At 39.2% G+C, this 17,922-nt stretch overlaps 1 protein-coding gene across 1 annotated transcript; it reads right to left on the bottom strand.

Moving 5' to 3' along the window:
* Positions 1-554: 554 nt before the first annotated feature.
* IL21 (interleukin 21) lies at positions 555-5,475 on the bottom strand. The gene is made up of 5 exons (XM_074903899.1): positions 5,341-5,475; positions 5,179-5,214; positions 1,217-1,354; positions 694-781; positions 555-580 (listed from the first exon to the last, which is right to left on the bottom strand). The coding sequence occupies exons 1-5, from the start codon at positions 5,473-5,475 to the stop codon at positions 555-557; spliced, it is 423 nt and encodes a 140-aa protein (XP_074760000.1).
* Positions 5,476-17,922: the final 12,447 nt, after the last annotated feature.

The raw sequence follows: 17,922 nt of genomic DNA, 5'->3' as shown, positions 1-17,922 counted from the left end.
ACTTCAAGATGCCATACCGTATGATTTGTAAATGTTTTTCCAGTATTTATAAGGCAGTTAAATGCAGGATATTTTTCCATGGTTAGCTAAGATACAGTCAAATAACTTATAAATAAAATTGTGTGTGTGGTATAATTGTAGATAAGGACATCAGTCCACATAGATACTTTCTGAGGCTTCAAAGTGTCTGATAATTTTTTTGTTCATTTTCTGTAAAAAGTTTCAGACATCTCTGTATGGTATTCATTTAAGATTAAAGCAAAAATACAAAACTAGTCATCTCATGTATTTCTATTTCAGCAGAAGGTGATAGTTAAGTCCCTTTAGAGAACCTGGTTTTGTGAAATTACAATTTAATTTTCATTATAGGGTGAGGCTAAGATCACTTTCAAAACAGTATCCATCTTATGAATAGCTATCCAAATTAGACCCCTTAGTATTTTGGAAGAGGCTTTCACTTACCACACACACAGAACAGCAAAATAGCAATGGAAGATATTTACATTTCTCATGTTGTCTTAAATAACATAGTGTCTGCTTTAAATAGTAGATTTTCAGTAGCCTTCAGCTCTGGTGTGTCCTGTATTAGTCCTTGAATAACTGTAAAAAAAATGCATTGTTAGAAATAGTATGAAATAAGGATATCTGTAATTGTTTGCAAAATGTCAAAAAGCACCCAGGAGGAATCAACTCTGATTACCTTTTGGATTAGTTTTTCAAAGCTCTTCAAAAACTCTTTGGGTTTTTTTTTCTCGTAAGATTCACATGAAGACTCACACTGCTGGAAGATAAAGAAAATCATGTCGCTTTTAAACAGTGCATCTCAATCATAACTAATACTTCAAGCTTTCTTACTGAAAAATCAAGAGGGTTGTAATCAAAGCCTTTTATAAATGGAAAAGCTGAGACAGGGTATTTCAGAAAGGCAAAGAATATAGTAACGACACCTTTCATTCACATTTTTTGCAGGAATCCCTGTCCTTTTGTCTGGCACATTGTGTGATTGCCAAGTATATGCATGCAGTTGGTAGGATCAGAGTGAACACTTCTCCCAGAAGTGCAGAAAATTGGACATTTTAAAAATTCCCAAAGTAATGAAAAGCAGATGAGTTTTTCTAAGAAGTTTGCTTTCTATAATTCCACCGTGGTGGGTGGTGTCTGCTGTAGAAAATAAGGAGCAATGATCACGATCATGAGCATTGTGAGGAAATCCTACCTTTCCAGAGTCCCTGAGGGTGAATTTTTTCAAGACTGTAATAGCTTGATTGAATGTGGAATTTACTTTGCTGTTTTCTGGTTGTAATTTCAGTGTGCCCTTCTGGAAGCAGGCCACAGCAGTGAACAGGCATTCGTCCTAGGGCAAGAAAAGAAGGAACAATTTTAAAACAAACGTTGCAGTGTTTTTTCCTGCATGTCTTAGGTTGTGGTCCATGTGCAAAAGTAAGTATCCACGATATTAATTGAGAAGTTTCAACTGTGCTCTTTTTTCTTTTTTTTTTTTAAAGTTAGTTTTAGATACGCAAGAAATCTTTAACCTTTACTCTGCCTGTTCTTTGATAATTACTTAAATATTTATTCATAAAATAAATGCCTAAAATGTCCAGTTGGATATTAGTAGTGACAGCCGTTGAAAGAAAATGCTGCTGAACAGTAGATCATGTTATGTAGTAAATTTTCACACACACGAGTATTTTCTTTTTAAAAGATTCCGACTACCGCTCTGGACTTTTCCTTAGTGCCACATGTGGGAATATACCTTTTTCTTCCTAACTTTTATGCCATTTCTAATATTACCTACTTAATAATTAGAATTGATGTAGAACTACGTATTTTCAAATATTATTGAAATGTTCTCACTTGATAGCATGGAAAGTGAAGGTGATGAAGTAAGTTCATTACCTTATTAAAGGGAAAAGAGGGATTGAGGATGAGAGGCAGGATAAAGAGCCAGGCTCTGGCTTGAATTGTCTTACTGTGTTGCTTTAAACCCAGGTGCACATTAAACCTAAGTCAGGGAAAGTATGTACCATCTGTATCTATCATGAAAAAGAAGCAATCTATTCTGATGATATAAATTTTGTGCTGCTGCTGCTGCTTATCTGGTATTAAAAAGCAACCTTCCGTTTTCCTTTCACATTGCAGCTGCGTGTCAGTTTTCCTGATGCTAACAGACACAAACTCTCCAGTCCTTTCCTGCACAGTGGCGGTTTCCTTCGCTAGGCACACAGCTATGGAAAGTATCACCAAAACTAACCCATAGTCAACAGAGAAAGAAAATCAGTGTTTACTGAAGCCAATTTCTAACTTGCTTTCTGTTTTCCAAAGAAGGAAACATTTAGAACTGCTGATTACACATACTAGAAAGGCTACAAAGCCATCAGCCCTGTTTTGCATACCAACTGCTGCCGAAGCTGAATCTCGTCTGGTTTATTAGATGCCGCTGCAGTTTGGTGCTTTGGCAAGGACAAGAAAACCTTCATGAATGTTGCTTATAGCAAATTTTAATAGCAACATTTTGTATTGGTTAGATACAACATTTTATTTTCCTTAAAACCCGCACATTTATGTTTGTTTCAAGCTTCTTACCGTAACCAGTCTTGCTTACTGGAAAAAAACCACTCGTTTTTAAAGAGATCAGTTTTCCAGCTGAAACTGAAAACATTTTCTGCCTCATCCGTGATGAGCTGAGAAACCAGCATTTCTCATATATGCTGATTTTTTTTTTTTTTCTGAGTTAACAGTTAGCTGTAGACAAGCCAACAGTCAGAGGACCACAAGGATTGTGGGGTTTAGTGTGTTGTGATGTGTTAAGCACTTAGATGAAGAGTCATTAAAAAGCATAGACCACTGGTAATGCCTGAGAGGGGCTATGCAAACACGTACAGTTTTATATCCGAGGCAACTTGCAGCAATACTCTGCATCTGACTCAAACTAACTTTACAGATTAGCCTGAAAAGCCTTCACTTCCTGAATTAGTGATCATCAGGGTTAGATGCTGATCCAATGTAAATCAGCATTGAGTCAATGGCTTCAGCTGTAATGTCAATCACCAGCAATAGATCTTATTTTCCCTCTGATCTTGAATCACTTCAGACTTAAGACTACTTTTTCAGCTTCAGCATGTTTTCTCTTGAGTCTATGTCCTCCGAGCTTTTAAACTTCTTGCCTCCCTTTCTTTTTTAAAAAAAAAAAGATATTTCATTGTTGAGTGTACAGAGGAATTCTGTGGGATTGAATTGGAGCTAACACTCAGTCCACTCACAGGAGCCTCAAGGAAGTCAAAACATAGGGTGATAAACCGCTGAATTTTGACTATTATAAAAGGTAATCTTCATGAATATTCAAGAAAAAATGTAAATCTGGCATAAGCAGGTTATCATAGAAACAATGTTTTGCTATTTGAAATGCAGTTATATGAAAGACTTTATTAAATCCAGTTTCATTAGGGTATAATTGCACCTAATCACCCTGAGTGCAGCTTTGGCACATAGTAATTCATATCTTAGTATCTGGACAATTCAGGAAATGTAAATTTCACCCTGTAGGATGAAAAGTTTGTTAATGTGGTTGCTGGTAATAATTACTATTAACACACTAATTTACTCATTTAAGGTTTTCAGAGAGATTGAACCTATATCAGCTTAGTACCTTCTAAATATGTGAATTCTCTATTTTTCAGCGGAGGTACTTGGGACCTCCCAGAATCAGACTGTAAAGCCCTAAGCTGCAAATGAACTGTTGTCTTCCTTCCTGAGGTGACCATGTTTTTAAATTAAAAAAACCAAAACTGATTAAGCGATTAGTCACTAGTTGTATTTGCTTTGTTTCGGAGGTAGTGACAAATGCTGCAGTAAAATGACAGCTAATCATCTCCTTCTTTTCACTTTGACACCAGAAGTTAGAAAGAGTGTTAATGAAAAAAACCAAGCAATTAGTTAGGGTGCATTAGGTTTTTGCACGGCAGTTGTTTCTAGCAGTGAGAAGAAATGTATCCATTTTGGTCATGCCTCTATATGTTTTTGGTGAGGAAAAAAATGCACCCGACTGTAAAGCCTAGGAGGAAGCTAACAAAACCTGTGTGAAATGAGGTGAGATTTTTTTCTTCTTGTCGTTGTTTTGCGAGAGTTTACAGTCCTGAGTAAATCTGAGTATACTCTGGGCATTTTTCAAAAAACTATGCATAATGATCATTTTTATATGTTGATCAAAATTGTTTGCTTTCTGAAATAGTTGTCAGGACTCAAAATTACAGGTAAATTTAAGACAGCTGGTAACAAAAGTATAGCATTAGATTACCACAGCTAGCTCTAGACCTTTGTTGCATGTTGGGGTTTATCAAAAGAAAGCAGGACGCATTTACCTTCTAAGCTTTTAAGACATTTTGCTACTATTATTAGCATTTAATTTTGTGGTAAATCCTGCGCCCTGCCAGTTTTGAATACGCACACACTTTCTGTGACTCTGTTGTAATTTACTACATCTAAGAAGTTCCTAACATTGGAACACACATTAAATAATGTATAAATAAATATCTATATTAAAAAAGGATTCACAAGGACCTGTTCTTGTAATTTTAGCTAGTTATAATCTAAAGAGAATACTTGCAGAATGCAGTTTTATCTTCCCATTGATAGCACAACCCTTGCACACGAGTAGTCTCAGAGAAACCAGTGGGGCTACATAGGAGAGAAGGTGCTGTGTAATACGGCCTTACAGTGCCATTCCTGGCATTTAGCTTCAGTGGGAGGGAAGGGGGGTCCCTTTGGGTTCAGCACAGCAATGCTCCCAGTGCGGCCAGAACTCATGGCAGCTGGAGACACTTCCACTCCCAAAACCTGCACCCCTAAGAGCACTGCTGCTCGTCTGTATCTTGTATGAATCCTCACTCTTAGCACCATTTCTTGAGTAACCTGAATGCATACAAATTTGAATCTGTGGGTGTGTTGGAATACACATGATAACAAAATAGTAATTAAGATTACATAATATAAATGCTTCTGCTATTAAAAATGCAGAAATAAGGAACTTCGATAAAAGTATTTTTTTACTCAGTCTAGCTTGCATTAAGAGTACTAGGTCAGAGATGGGAAGAAGGCGGCATCTGCTATTTGTCAATGGAATAAACCAGTACAGAATCAAATTGATATAATTGAAAAGAAATGTTAAAGCAATCTCACCACAGGGTTTTCTGGTGTATGCAGCAATTCAACATCCTACAATAAAACAAATCTAAATTAGAAAAGTTTAACATTTGAAAGTGATGTTTCTCACAAAGTAAGTTCTAAACAATACATAATGCTTGAAAATCATCTCAATATTATGACAAATACTTTACTTACCTGATCTTTCACTGTGTTTTGTAACAGTGTAATTGTCTTATGAAGCTGTTTGTATTTTACTATTTTGTATGGAGCTGCAGTCAGCGCCATGCTGGAACAGAAGAAAAGCATACAGAAAATAATCATCCTCTCCATACTGATGAGTTTTGTTCTAAAATGCACCAGGAACGAAGTTGTGCTATTCAAGATGAACACGTCAGTTTGAGCTGTGCTCAGGTATGCTACGTACCTACCTATATATTGCTCCTTGCTGAAGATGTAAAACCCACCCATTTCAGTTTGGAAAGCTTTGTAGAATGGATTAATGAGTAACCCTTTTTTCTTTTCCACTGGCTAGGTGCATGTATGCAAGTTTGTGCGTAGGGGGCAGGGATTGATGGAGTGAACAAAAATGTGCCCCATCTGCACATTGGACAGGAAAAAAAGAGAAAAGGGTGAATTCCCATTTTCACTTTGAGTCAAGAAATGAACGTAGTAAAAAGTAGATACTTAGAAACCACAGATCCAGGTAAACAAAGATTCTGCATTTTTTTCCTCTTTCTTACAGCAATAAATCTCTCTAATCTTATCTGAAGTTCTTCTGTACCATGCTGGAGAAATATGACAGGACTTCTTTTGAGAACTTAAATGTACTTATCCTACTTTATGGCTCCAACAGAGCTGTAGTTTGTTAGCTAGTTCCCCCTGATGTCTCTGAACTGCCACTTCTGCATTCTTAGCTTGGTTTCTATGACAGCTGTGAGTGAAAGCTCATCGTAGCATTTAAGCCAGCTGAAGTTTGCTTTATATTTAGTTGGAACGAGTACCAGAATTTTAACAGCATCGCAGAGAGTATGTCTGCTGGGGGTAAAAGTTGCAGGGAGATGCATTGCCCTGGGAGAGGGGGATGCCCATACCATGCGCGTTCCCCAGGTGGGAGCAGTACTGGAAGATCAGGGACTAAATCCTGGTGAGTCCCAAGGGATGCTACCACTTTGCAGCTGTGCTCCAGTGCTTGTGGCAGCTAAACACATTCAGTTGCATTCTGCAGCAGCTAGGCTTGAGGTTAGTTTTGCAATTTAATGTAACCCCTTCAAAGGAGATGTGATACTGAGACCTGAGAATTCTCTTGAGAATGTAGAAGTGCATTTGTTTTGTGTGAAATCCAAACAGTAGTGCATACGTTAAAAAATGTAAATCCAGAATAACACCAGTAGAATTATCTAAATTAAGAGATAAGGTAGACTCTTGTAATTTTCTTTAAAATTGATGCCAGTATATATGCTGCTTTTGAGGAAATTTATTTAATATTTAGAAGATGTGCATTAGTGAAGGGATTTTTTTTTCCCAGCAAATGCTGGTAAGGAGTATTTTCTTATGGGGACTTCCACAGTTGCTTTCTTTCTAAATGACTGCTACTGAAGTTAAAGGTATTTACAGGTATTCTTCTCGAGTATACTCCTTTTTTCATATTAGTTGCCTTCAGCCCAAGCGCAGTTTCTATTACTCTCACTGAGCTGCACTATTCTCGGTAAAGCTCTCTGTAGGCACTAGGGACTTACTGGACTGCCAGCTCTAGGAATCAGCTGATTTTAAAATCACTGTTCTTAATATTTCATCCAAAGGAGGAAAAAAACTGCTTTAAATGACTCATATGTATTATTATTAGTTTGGCTCTTATGTGTTATCATTAATAAGTGGTTATCAACACTGTGGTATTACCATTGAGAGGTTCCTGTGTGGAATAAGTAGAGGGCAGTTAAAAGTCACTTGGACAGTTCACTGTGGTGAATAAAAAGATGCTCAAGTGCCTTTCAAATTAAATGTTTGCTTCTGGAAGTCTGAAGATTTCAGATGGCTTTGGAGATGCTTTACAAAATCTACACAGCGTTTCGACTTCAGTTTGGTGTCTAGAGTGCTAGTATGTGTGATATGCTGACATAGAAGAAAATGCACCTGTGTGTTTGTCTAGTGGGTGAATCTGGGCAGCCAGGCTGCATCATGTATTTCTCAATGTTCATTTCAAAATGAGCATTTAAGCTGATAAGAGCTCTGTCTGGCATACTCAAGTGTGTTTGTTTTCTGTGTACAAATGATTATTTACTGTACACTGTTTATGTGCTTAAGCCATTTCTAATCTTTCAGAAAATTGATAGCTTAAAGGAATAGTGTAGATACACATAACGCACTCACACTCTCATGTATGCGTGCACGGAATCTCTTCTGGTGAAAGGGATAGCTAATCACAACTGATAGCACAGAAATCCTAAAAAATGAGACCTGAAATAAGTAAGAAGGATACTTTCTTCTACCACATAGTCTAAAATTTAGTTTCTTGAAGAAAAGGTAGTGTGATCATTTATTTTTCTTTATTTCTTTTGATGGACATGTCTTTAAATAATTTTAGATAAGGAGTGCAGCTGGACTGTGAAGTAGGGGTTATCTCAGTAGGTTTTATTCAGAAGTTGTGTTAGTTTATAGCTAAGGTTCATTAATGGAAATTAGCAGCATCTTTTGTTTGAGAAGCCATGTGGTGACCAATACTTATTTTTATCCCCCATCCCATTCATGTGAAGCTTTGCAAAATTTTTTTAATCTGCTGTTCAACACCTCCATTAGGCTGCTGAGAGGATGGAGAGATTATCTGTGATAGTGGTATTCTTTACATGAAGAGGGTACTTACCTCTGCGCTTCTTTGCCATAACTGAACCCTCATCTTCTCTGGAGGTTATTGGCTAGTAACTTGGATTAATGTGCATTGAATTTTCAATCCAGTTTTTGACTATGTTGTTGGAAATGTTGATAGTCAAGGAGCAGGCTGGTGATGTCTGCTGCTGCTTTTCATTGTCAGTATTTCAACTGTGAATTCTTTTGGGAAGCGACTTTGAGCCCATCTACTGTAGATGATTTTACTAACCCTGTCAGCCTTTATTTTGTGCATCTTTATTTGGTTGATAGGTTGGAAGATTTCCACTTGGATGTGGAGTGTGACTCTATTAGCTCCGCCCTCATTAGGTGGTTGGCAGTTACTCATGCAAAGATACCACTGCAGATGGTTTGCATTGACCAGACAATGTCAGGACCACTCAAGAACTTCAGCTAACGTGCAATATGACTGTCCATGTATTTTCAGAAATGCAGGGCTTGAAGGGACAACATTGACTTCTGTCATGATACAGCCACATTGTACAGTGACTTTATCATATCAACTAGAAATGCTTCACCCATTACAGACTAACATTGCATTTTTCTTTGTCCTTGGTGATTTGCTAGACAAGAGTATGCATAACAGTATTCTGGATATAGCTATGTCTCTGGGAGTCATTTCCAGATACAGGTTGTGGTCTGTATGGCCACACATAACAAGACCCTACAACTCCATAATGGAATCATACCTGTGTAGCTAACAACCATTTTAATGTTCCTCTTTTATTTTTTCATAAACTTGTAATAATTAAAGATCTGATGCAGTAACCAAGTCTTAAAACAATGCTGCTTCTGGAGGTAAAATCTGAATAACAAAAGACTGAGATAATCACAAGGCTCAGCATGTTATTAATGTGGACAGTCCTGAGATCCTGTTGCTTTAGGAAAGAAAGAAATATAATGGCTTCATATTTAAGCAAAGTTGTTAAGTTAGGCAATGATTATTCCTTCATGTTTAGGTTTACTTAATGATCTTTCAAACTGGCTTAGAGTGGACTGATGGCTGGCAGTTTGTGTGTGCTGCTCATCGTCCTAACAAGACAAACCTTGTACAGCACTGCACTGCAAAAGGTAGTTCATGATGTTAGAGGAAATAAAAAGGTTGATTGTGATGAAGACTGCTGTATATTCCACAGTAAAACCTACTGTGTGAAAGAATGGCTGTGCAATAATACCAGAGACCATTTGGGCAGTAAGGGAAGCGCTGTCATTTTCTACAGAGGCATCACAGAAATACGGCAGATTTTATTCAGTTGCTGATCCAGAAGGATAATTCATGGATTTGGTGGAGGCAAACCTCCATCAAATTCATGGGAGGTGAAATGGCTCTAACTGAGATATTCCTCAATTAAATCCATTATATCAGAAATCAGTTTTAAAGTTGGTGGAGTAATTAGAATGGGAAGCTAAACAATTGGTATTTGGCAATGAGGTAGCAGGTGGTTGCATATCATGTCTCTCAAACTCTGTAGTCTTCTGGTTTGTGTTAAGAGGCTTTAAGGTCACAATAATTGCTTGAAGAAAGACATGCTGACAGAGAAAGTGAAATATAAGGACAGAGAAGAACTTCCTTTATGTCTAGGCAGTGGAGAAAACTCCTTGATATCCCTCTTATCAGATAAGAGTGAGCAACATGCTTTTTATATACGTCACTTCTCTTTTGTGGCTTAGGAACATGCTGAGTCAAATAATGACACTCTCTCGCACCATCTCCTGCCTGGCCCCAGAGGGACGGCTGCAGAGTGGAAATCTGAAAAACCTCCCATCCTAGGCCCGCAAGGCTGAGTCCTCATCTTTCCTCTTTGCGACAGTGCCACCCAAGTGCTGAATGACTTCGACCCTGAAAGCCCAGTTCCCCCACCCACATTTTCCTTTACAGCGTAGCTGAATGGAGGCTTTTCCCATAGCTTAGTCATTGCTATGGCTCAACCAAAAAAGCCTGTAATGTACAGGGCTGCTTTCAAAGAATTTTTATGACTTATATATGTGAAATTTCATGTGTGTACTATCTGCGACTTGGGGGGAAGGATTGCAGGAAAACAAGAGGAGGGGATTATGCTGGAAAATGGGAGACTAGGAAGAAGTCTCCTGTATAACAGATTTAGGAAAACTAGTCTTTAAAATATTTCTGACAACTTTGCAAGTTAGTTCCACCCTCTTTCAATCTTATTTTCTTATTATAAACTTTGGTAAATTATTCTGTCTTTCAATCTTGCTTTGAGAAGAGAAAATCAAACCTGGAAAAAAAATCCATTCCTAACCTGTAATTGTATTTGCTATAAAAGTCAGAGTAAATACAACCCTGAATGTGGTGACATAGACACTGAAAAATCAGTAGACTGTGTACGACAATATAAAATCATTGACATTCGCTTCCAGAGTTAACATAACCGGTTTTTAATCTATACTGAAGTGGGTCTAACATTGGCTAATAAAAAGATCCCATACAGTAAATGAAGGAATTGGAGGAATAAATGGAGGTCTTACAGGAGATTGTGCATTTCTGTCCTAAAAGAATGTACTCAGGATCAAAGGGATGCCAGTCAAAAGCTTTTCTCGCAGAAGATTTTTCTTACATCGTGTAAGGGTAATTACTGTGAGAAAAGTATTTAAGACAGTTCTCAGTTGCTGGAAAACAAGAAGCAGAGTATGACAGATGCTTAGCTGACTGGGTTATAAAGTGACATGAACTGTTCTGTCTTCAGAGAACTTGTGTGAGCACCAAAGAAACCCCCTGTCTGCAGTTGTAGTAGGGGCTGAAGTGGTACTGGGGTACTGTGGGCATGCCAGTGTGCAGCCTCTAGCTGTGACCAGATTTAAGAATCATTATCTTGCATTTCTAGCAGTGAACATCACTGACATTAGCGTTATAATCTGTGGTTCTTAATTGCAGTTAAGGCTGAGATGCAGTGCGGTATAACAGAAAAAAAAGTCAATGTAAGAATGAAAGAGACTTGGTGGATGGAAAGCAGAACCTGCTTTCAAGAACAAAGTCTTTCTGAATCTAGTACAACCCCGCTCATGGTTTTATCTAAGCTTCAGCTAGTGAAGATGTGTGAGAAGTGCAAAGCCATTTGCAAATATTCCTGTATTGCCTCATTTGCTTTGTGCCAGCCATTACTGTCTTCCTGCTCCCTGGTTCCGTAGACGTGTGCGACTATGACTGTAAAGCAGAACAATTCCATATTAACAGCAGTTGTATGGTGGTTGTTACGCATGTAGTTTGATTTCGAGCCTTACCAATTACTAAATAGCAAACCATATTGAGAAAATGTCAGTGTCCAGAGCCTGAGATAAGCCTAGACCCACTGTGCACAGAACTAGATGTTCAGAAGAACTGTCCTCTTGTGACCATGTCCTTTTCAAGTCTTTCCTTTAATGTTGCAGCAGCCTCCCACCTCCTGGGTCACACCTTTCTCTACATGTAGGATGGAAGAAGCCTCACTGGGTCACCACATCTGGTCTTCTGCTACTGCAGGCATCCATGTCATATAGTTCCTTTCACATCTCAGCTAAAAACTCCTGTGTAAGGCCTTATCAGTTCAGTCTCTGTAACAATAAGAGCTTAGAGCTTTTTCTGTGCCTGAGGTGCCTTCCAGCTTTTGTAGGGCAGCTTCGTTCTTGTTTAGAGTACTAATAATCTTTCCCCAGTACCAGAGGACAGCCACATTCAGAAGACAAGGCAGCAGTTGACAGGAAGTCAAGCTACCACAGGGCAGAAAGTAATTGTTCAGCTGAAAGCCACAGGTGGGGGCAATAAGCAAGAAAAGTCAGTGATCCTCTTCTGTGTTGTCATAGTGACTTCTTCTGCAGCTCTAGTACTTGATGGCATTGCACTGCAGATCATCAGGTCTACTCGTGAAACATGGCCCAGCAGTGGGTAATCTTTCTACCGCAGGTGTGTTCTCTACATGTGATACATATTTCCTGCTGTTTCCTGACAACTCCACTAAGAGACAGTATGGCCTATGGTGTGAAAAGCTGTGATGTGGTAGCACTGAAACCCAACAGTATATGTCACATTCATTCAAAATGTTCAGAAAGAAAAATCAAGAGATACATGCAGATGTTGGACAGTGAATGGAGGAAGCAGAATGGCACAGTGCAAAATGCTGCATTTGTTCATTTACTAATGTGAATGAATGGAAGGAACAGAAGTCAGAAGAGAGTTACTTCTATGTTACACTATCAGTAGCACAAACCAAATAACTCCCAAACCATTATAGGCTCAAGATGGACGAGTCTGGTGCAGAGTCTACTGCAGCCTGCAGGAATGCTCTGCGTACATAACTATGCCACTGTATAAGATAGTTGGGCCTTCCTGATATCCTGACATGCCTTACATGGTGTTCAGCATGACACTACAGCTCATGTGTCAGTATCAAAATCAAAGGTTTGATGTTACAGATGCTTTTGGAAGTCACTCTCAGGGTTCAGTGAGGTTGCTGTGCTGGTGTGGGATCTCTGCAGCAGTACAAGTGGTCCCCTCTTATAGTCTAGAAAAAATACGGGATGCAGCCAGTGAGGGGCTGTGGCCCCCTTTCCCTCCTTTACAGCAAATCTACCCTGGTTTTACCTTCCTTGCAAATACAATCTACACAAAGTTATCTTTAAAGTAAAATGCAGGTTTTACTTTTTATTATCCGTTACATTTTGGTATGTATTGGTAGAAACAGGTGACTGAATAGCACTTTTATTTCTAACTAGTTTCACTTTCTGGTTCTCAGGTACTACCAAAATACTATAGGTTGTACACTCCTTCATATATGTATGTATGTTTACTGTGTATACACAGTTTCTGATAGAATTATTTTTTTAATGGTAGTGTTGGTTTCAGGTTCTATAAACTCATTCACATTGTTCTTTTTTTTTGTTTTTTGGGGTTTTTTTGTCTTCCCAGGCTTGGGAACAGTGTCATGTCATATCATTCTGGGGCACCTCTGTGGCACAGCAAGAAATAGTGAGGACAGTGGAGCAGTGTGAGATTGCACTGGAGGGTATGGTCTGCCTCCCCTTGGAGTGACTCCAGGTACCTGCTTGCAGACCAACTCCTCAACTTCTCCTGTGCGCCACCGCTGTGTGTGCTGCAAACCACAGGACCAGCCATCAGGTGCTGCTTGTACTTTAGCGCCTGCAGCAGAGGGGAGGCTCTGGTGTCATGTTGTGTGACCAAACAGAACCTCTGCTGATCTCAGGATGTAGTAATGCAAGTGCTTCAGCAGCAAAGCCATTTAAAGAACTTTCTACTTCAGGTCAGTGCCACTCTGCTGTATCTCTGTGTCACAGCTTGTTGCAGTCTGAGGAGCCTCTCTTATAGTAGCTTGGGTCATTAAAACAATCCAGGTTAAAAATTCCTCTTACAAAGGCCTTGAGAGTTTGTTTTGCTTTGTTTTGATTGGAATCATTTTACTATCAGCTCTACTTTCTCCTTATCACAACTGACAGATTTGCAAATACCAGTGAGTTGCTAGAAGTCAGAAACTCCTACTGGCTTTACTACTACTGATGAAAACTCTGTATCGCCTACGCAACAAGTACCTCCCTAGCAAACAAAGCAGAGGGGACCAGTGGGTATCGCTCAGCAACATCATTCCAGGAACAGCAATTTGGTGCCAGTGCAAGCAGCCCTCTAGCCATGGCTAAAATGCAGTTTCTGGCAGAATCATTTTAAGGAAGAGGATTGAGGGAGGTCTTAACCCTGCAGTCTGGTCTACATTTAAAACTTTTGTAGGTATAATAGTATCACTCGGGCAGGATTTGTTTCAGGCAGTTATATCAGTAAAATCTCTGATGTCAATTTAACTATACCAGAATAGAATTATCTTAATTTGGAATACTAACTGTTCTGTTTCTCAAATATTAATTACTCTGTGAATACAGTGCACTTTGTTAAGACTATACACTTAAGTAAATCTGCTATTTAGTTGTTTACAGCAGGTTGGAGAATGCTCTGAGGTGATTAGCTCATACTGTCCTTGACAGATAAAACTTTAATGTAGTTTCTTTGAAGAAACAGCTTTTCTGGGTAAAAGTTTTTCTCAGATGTGTCTGTTGCTGTCTTCGTCTGTAACTAGACATATGTAACAGATATGAATGTGTGTGCCTGTGCCTACAGATACATCTTTTATATGTGCACAGATACAGATTCGAAAAGCTATATAACACAGTTGCTTTGCATAATGAGTTTCATTTTTTTTCACAGGTCAGCACCTTAAGCGAACCTTGGAAAAACTACTGTGTGATCAGTCATCGCACTGAAGCAGCAGCACCGGTTTGGTAAGGGTAGTCTTGGATAAAAAGCTGAATGCTGTGGTTTCAGTGACTTATTGTTGAAACCTTGTGGTTTCTGTGTAGGAGGCTGTATAAGCTGGACACGTTTGACATCCTTGTTTCTGAGCTGTGAAATCTGTACATCAAATTTATGAAAATTATCTCTGGTTTAATTTTATTCTTTTTTTAATGAAGTCAACATATTTTCCTTGCATTCAGTGGAAACAATAATGGAAATGTTTTAAGATGTACTGTGAGCCTGTTTTGACCTCAAAAAGGGAGAAGAATCAAGATATTCTTGATTATGATTAAGGTCTAAGAAGGAAATTAAAATTAAATACAGGGAGTAAGAAGTGAGATGAAAGCATTTCTCAAGTGTGGAGACAAATAGATTAACTGTGGGAAATTACATAGACATTATAAAATAAAAATCTTCAAGTGAGAATTTGTTTTAAAAACACCCAAACAACAAAGTAAGGTAATTTAGAATAAATCATGTTACTGGTACCATTTAGGGTAACCAGCAGTATCTATGACCTTTCAGGTGGTCTAAATAAACAAACAAGTTTACATGTAAGGTAAATCTAAGGCTAATAAATCTAAAGGTAGGACAAAGAGGGAGCTGCAGAAGCAGTTGCAATCACAGAAAAACATAATTGAACATTAGATCAGTTATGTGCTTTTTTCTTATGTAGTTGAGTTTTATGCTACATTCAGTACATTGATTCAGTTCATTGAAGGGTGAAATGCGCTGATGTTGGTGCAGTGGATATGGCAGGTATGTCCTGCTGGAATTGGAAGGAGGGGAGAGTAAGTTTCTTGGCTTCGCTGTGCTGTGTAGGTGTAGTGGAAACACATCCATGTCTGCATCACTGAGCTGGAACCAGAAGAGTCATGGACCCACCTGCATTGCACTTCTCCCTTCTGCTCTGGTGAGTGCCTGTCGTCCTGTAACTCCTGAAAAGCTGAACTGTGGCAATACAGGATACCCGAGCCTCTAAAATTGACAAATCCTGACTGCCCAAACGTTGAATTTTCACCAGCAACAGTTTTGCCTCTGGCAGGCAAGTTCCCAGAAGCATGTTCACCATTTAAGTGAACCTATGGAAATGTATTAAAAATTAACAAAGACCTCTGAATAGAAAACAAAACAGAAGAGAAAGAACATTCAAGGTACAAACCAAAGTTTCTTGCTGAAGTATAAATGAAACAACTGCTTTTGTGAAAATAACCACTCAGTACATTTGTGGGAGTACAAAAATCTCTGAAAACAGTAGTCAGAGACTTCTCTGTGAGCAAAGATTGAAAGTTTGATCACTCCCTGTCAATTAATTTCAGAGGGATGACTGCAAGATTCATCTTAATAATTTTCAGCAATTTCTATATTGAAACATCAATAGAAGACCGTAGATACTCATTTCTTGCTACTGTCTCATTAGTCCTCATAAAAGAGTTGTTCCTTTTCAAGAAAATAAAAATGTTACTCTAATGTTATACCTTTGACTGGAAAATGAACGTGTCTTGTCCTGCTTGTGTTCTCTTTCCAGAAACCTGAGCCAGTAAACATGATGACTGCATCTGTAGGTGAATATACAAGAAAACAGTAGAATTGCTGTCTTAATGTGCTCTTCTGGACAATGACATTTTTCTTGCCTGTGATTTATGTGCTTCTTGGCAGACTTACACTTGATACCCCGTTCCTTGAGCTGACAGTGCTGTTTCTCTGAACTAACCTGTGGGAAACCAAGAGAAAAACAAGGAGGCACTGAAGATGCTAGTCCGGATCAATGGAGGCTTTTGAAATCACATTTTTCCCATAATTGCTGCAGATATGGAATATACAGATAACCAAGAAAGTACGCTTTTTTTGAGCATCCAGAATTTTCCCAGAAACCATATCATAAGATTCAGCATTCCTCTCCATACAGCTGTATTTCCAGTCCTGATACTCTTCCTCTGAGTATCATAAGGATTACATAACTACCTTTTATTTGAAGCCAAGGAAAAACTCCATTTATGCTTCTGTTTTCCCTTTTTTTGTGTAACTAAGCCTACGGTTCTTCAAATCCCTGGTTGGCGGCGTTTTTAGGTGGTTTCTTAGCCACTGTATTTCCACTTGTATCTCCAAGCCTGTTTTCCTCCGAACTTACCTGCCTGTTGCTGGCCAGGGATAGGCAGTGAAGCACCAGTGCTGCACCTCTGCCTCAGGCACCCCCTCTCCCTCACAGTATGTGCTGAGGAGAAAAAGAAGCTGCTTAAATCTCCCGTTCTGCAGGCTTCACATGCCAGTGTTGAGGGTCCAGCTGAAAAGTCACAGGAGGTCCTTTTTTTCTCCCTCTTAGCACCAGCCATTCACCAGCTTTGGTGTTTGCCTCTCAGGGAACAAGTTAGGTCACTGACCCAGCCAAAAATGTACCTTGCTGTGGCAGGGAGCTCTTAGGCTGGACCAGGGAAGTGCTTGGCTGTCTGTTAGGCTGGACCTGGGAGGCACTTGGCTGTCTGGGCTCAGAGACACCTCGGGTACCTTGCTGTGTATTCCCAGGGAGGTATGCTCTTGCCAGCTAAGAAATACTGCTCTACACCGTGGGCAAATGACTAAGGTAACGGTGGCAGTTTGCTTCAGTGGTATTTTCTTGTTTCTAGTTTTTTAAGGGCATCTTCCATTGTCCCACAGCTTAGAAGGTTACACCTCTTCTGTTACTCTCCTCCGCTCTTGTAGAGTACTTACTTTAACCCTGATCATTTCAGGCATCTGATTTACAAGTGGACCATAAGCAATTGTTGCTGCACCACTGGACATGGAGTGCTGTGACACCAGCAGGCATGAGAAGGAGAGGGTGAATGTGACCATGGCCTACCCAACCTTCATGTTCAAACCAGATCTTCACCTGCTGCTGCCATCAGTTGAATCACTGCTGACAACTGTGTACATGCTTGTAGCCCAACCACAGGCAAAATAAAATGTTAAGAGCTTAAATCACTAGGAAGATTGAATTTTACTTGCCCTTGGAACTGGTCAAAGTGTGCACATGTACCAGTGATTTTAGTCACAAACCTTGGTCTCCTGGAATCGTGTGTCCATATCATGCACCACACATAAGGAGATGTTGATTGGACTCCAGAGACTGCAAAATAATTATACTTGATATTACTACAAAAAGGGTGACAACATGAAGGGAAATGGAAACATTAAAGCTGAGAACAGGAAAACTCGCAAGAAGGTCAGAAACGGCCCGAAGAAAAAAGGAGACAAAGATGTAATTTCCAAAACAATAACCTGAGATCAAAGGAGGCTGATGTTCTTTCACATTGCTGTGGCGGATCTGCAGGAGAAGGTTAAAGAACATTATTTTGAAAGGTGCTATGAAAAATGCAGGGTATTGCAGAGAATAGCTTTTTTCTTGTCTCTCTTCTTGGCATGGCCCTCTGCATTTCTGTGTTGGCCACAATGAGCTTTTCTGAAAGAAATGGCACCATTCACTTCAATTTGTCCTTAAATTGAGCAGGGATTAAACTGTTTTACCCTCTGATATCATCATATACCATGGAAACTCTCCTTACTCATTCTCTGAACTGCCTTGTTTTCTCCTCTATTGCGAGATCTAGTTCAAAGCTTTTAGGGCTCAA

This window comes from Athene noctua, chromosome 4, assembly GCF_965140245.1.
Source record: "Athene noctua chromosome 4, bAthNoc1.hap1.1, whole genome shotgun sequence".
In the NCBI taxonomy this organism is placed as follows: Eukaryota; Metazoa; Chordata; class Aves; order Strigiformes; family Strigidae; genus Athene; species Athene noctua.
The sequence above is the reverse complement of the archived record's forward strand: the minus strand, read 5'-3'. Positions and strand labels throughout refer to the sequence as shown.

Coding starts and splice junctions, on each gene's coding strand:
- IL21 (XM_074903899.1), bottom strand. CDS start 5,475: ATGGAGAGGATGATTATTTTCTGTATGCTTTTCTTCTGTTCCAGCATG. Junction 782..1,216: donor CCCTCAGGGACTCTGGAAAG/GTAGGATTTCCT, acceptor TTTATCTTCCAG/CAGTGTGAGTCTTCATGTGA. Junction 581..693: donor ACTAATCCAAAAGGTAATCA/GAGTTGATTCCT, acceptor GGACTAATACAG/GACACACCAGAGCTGAAGGC.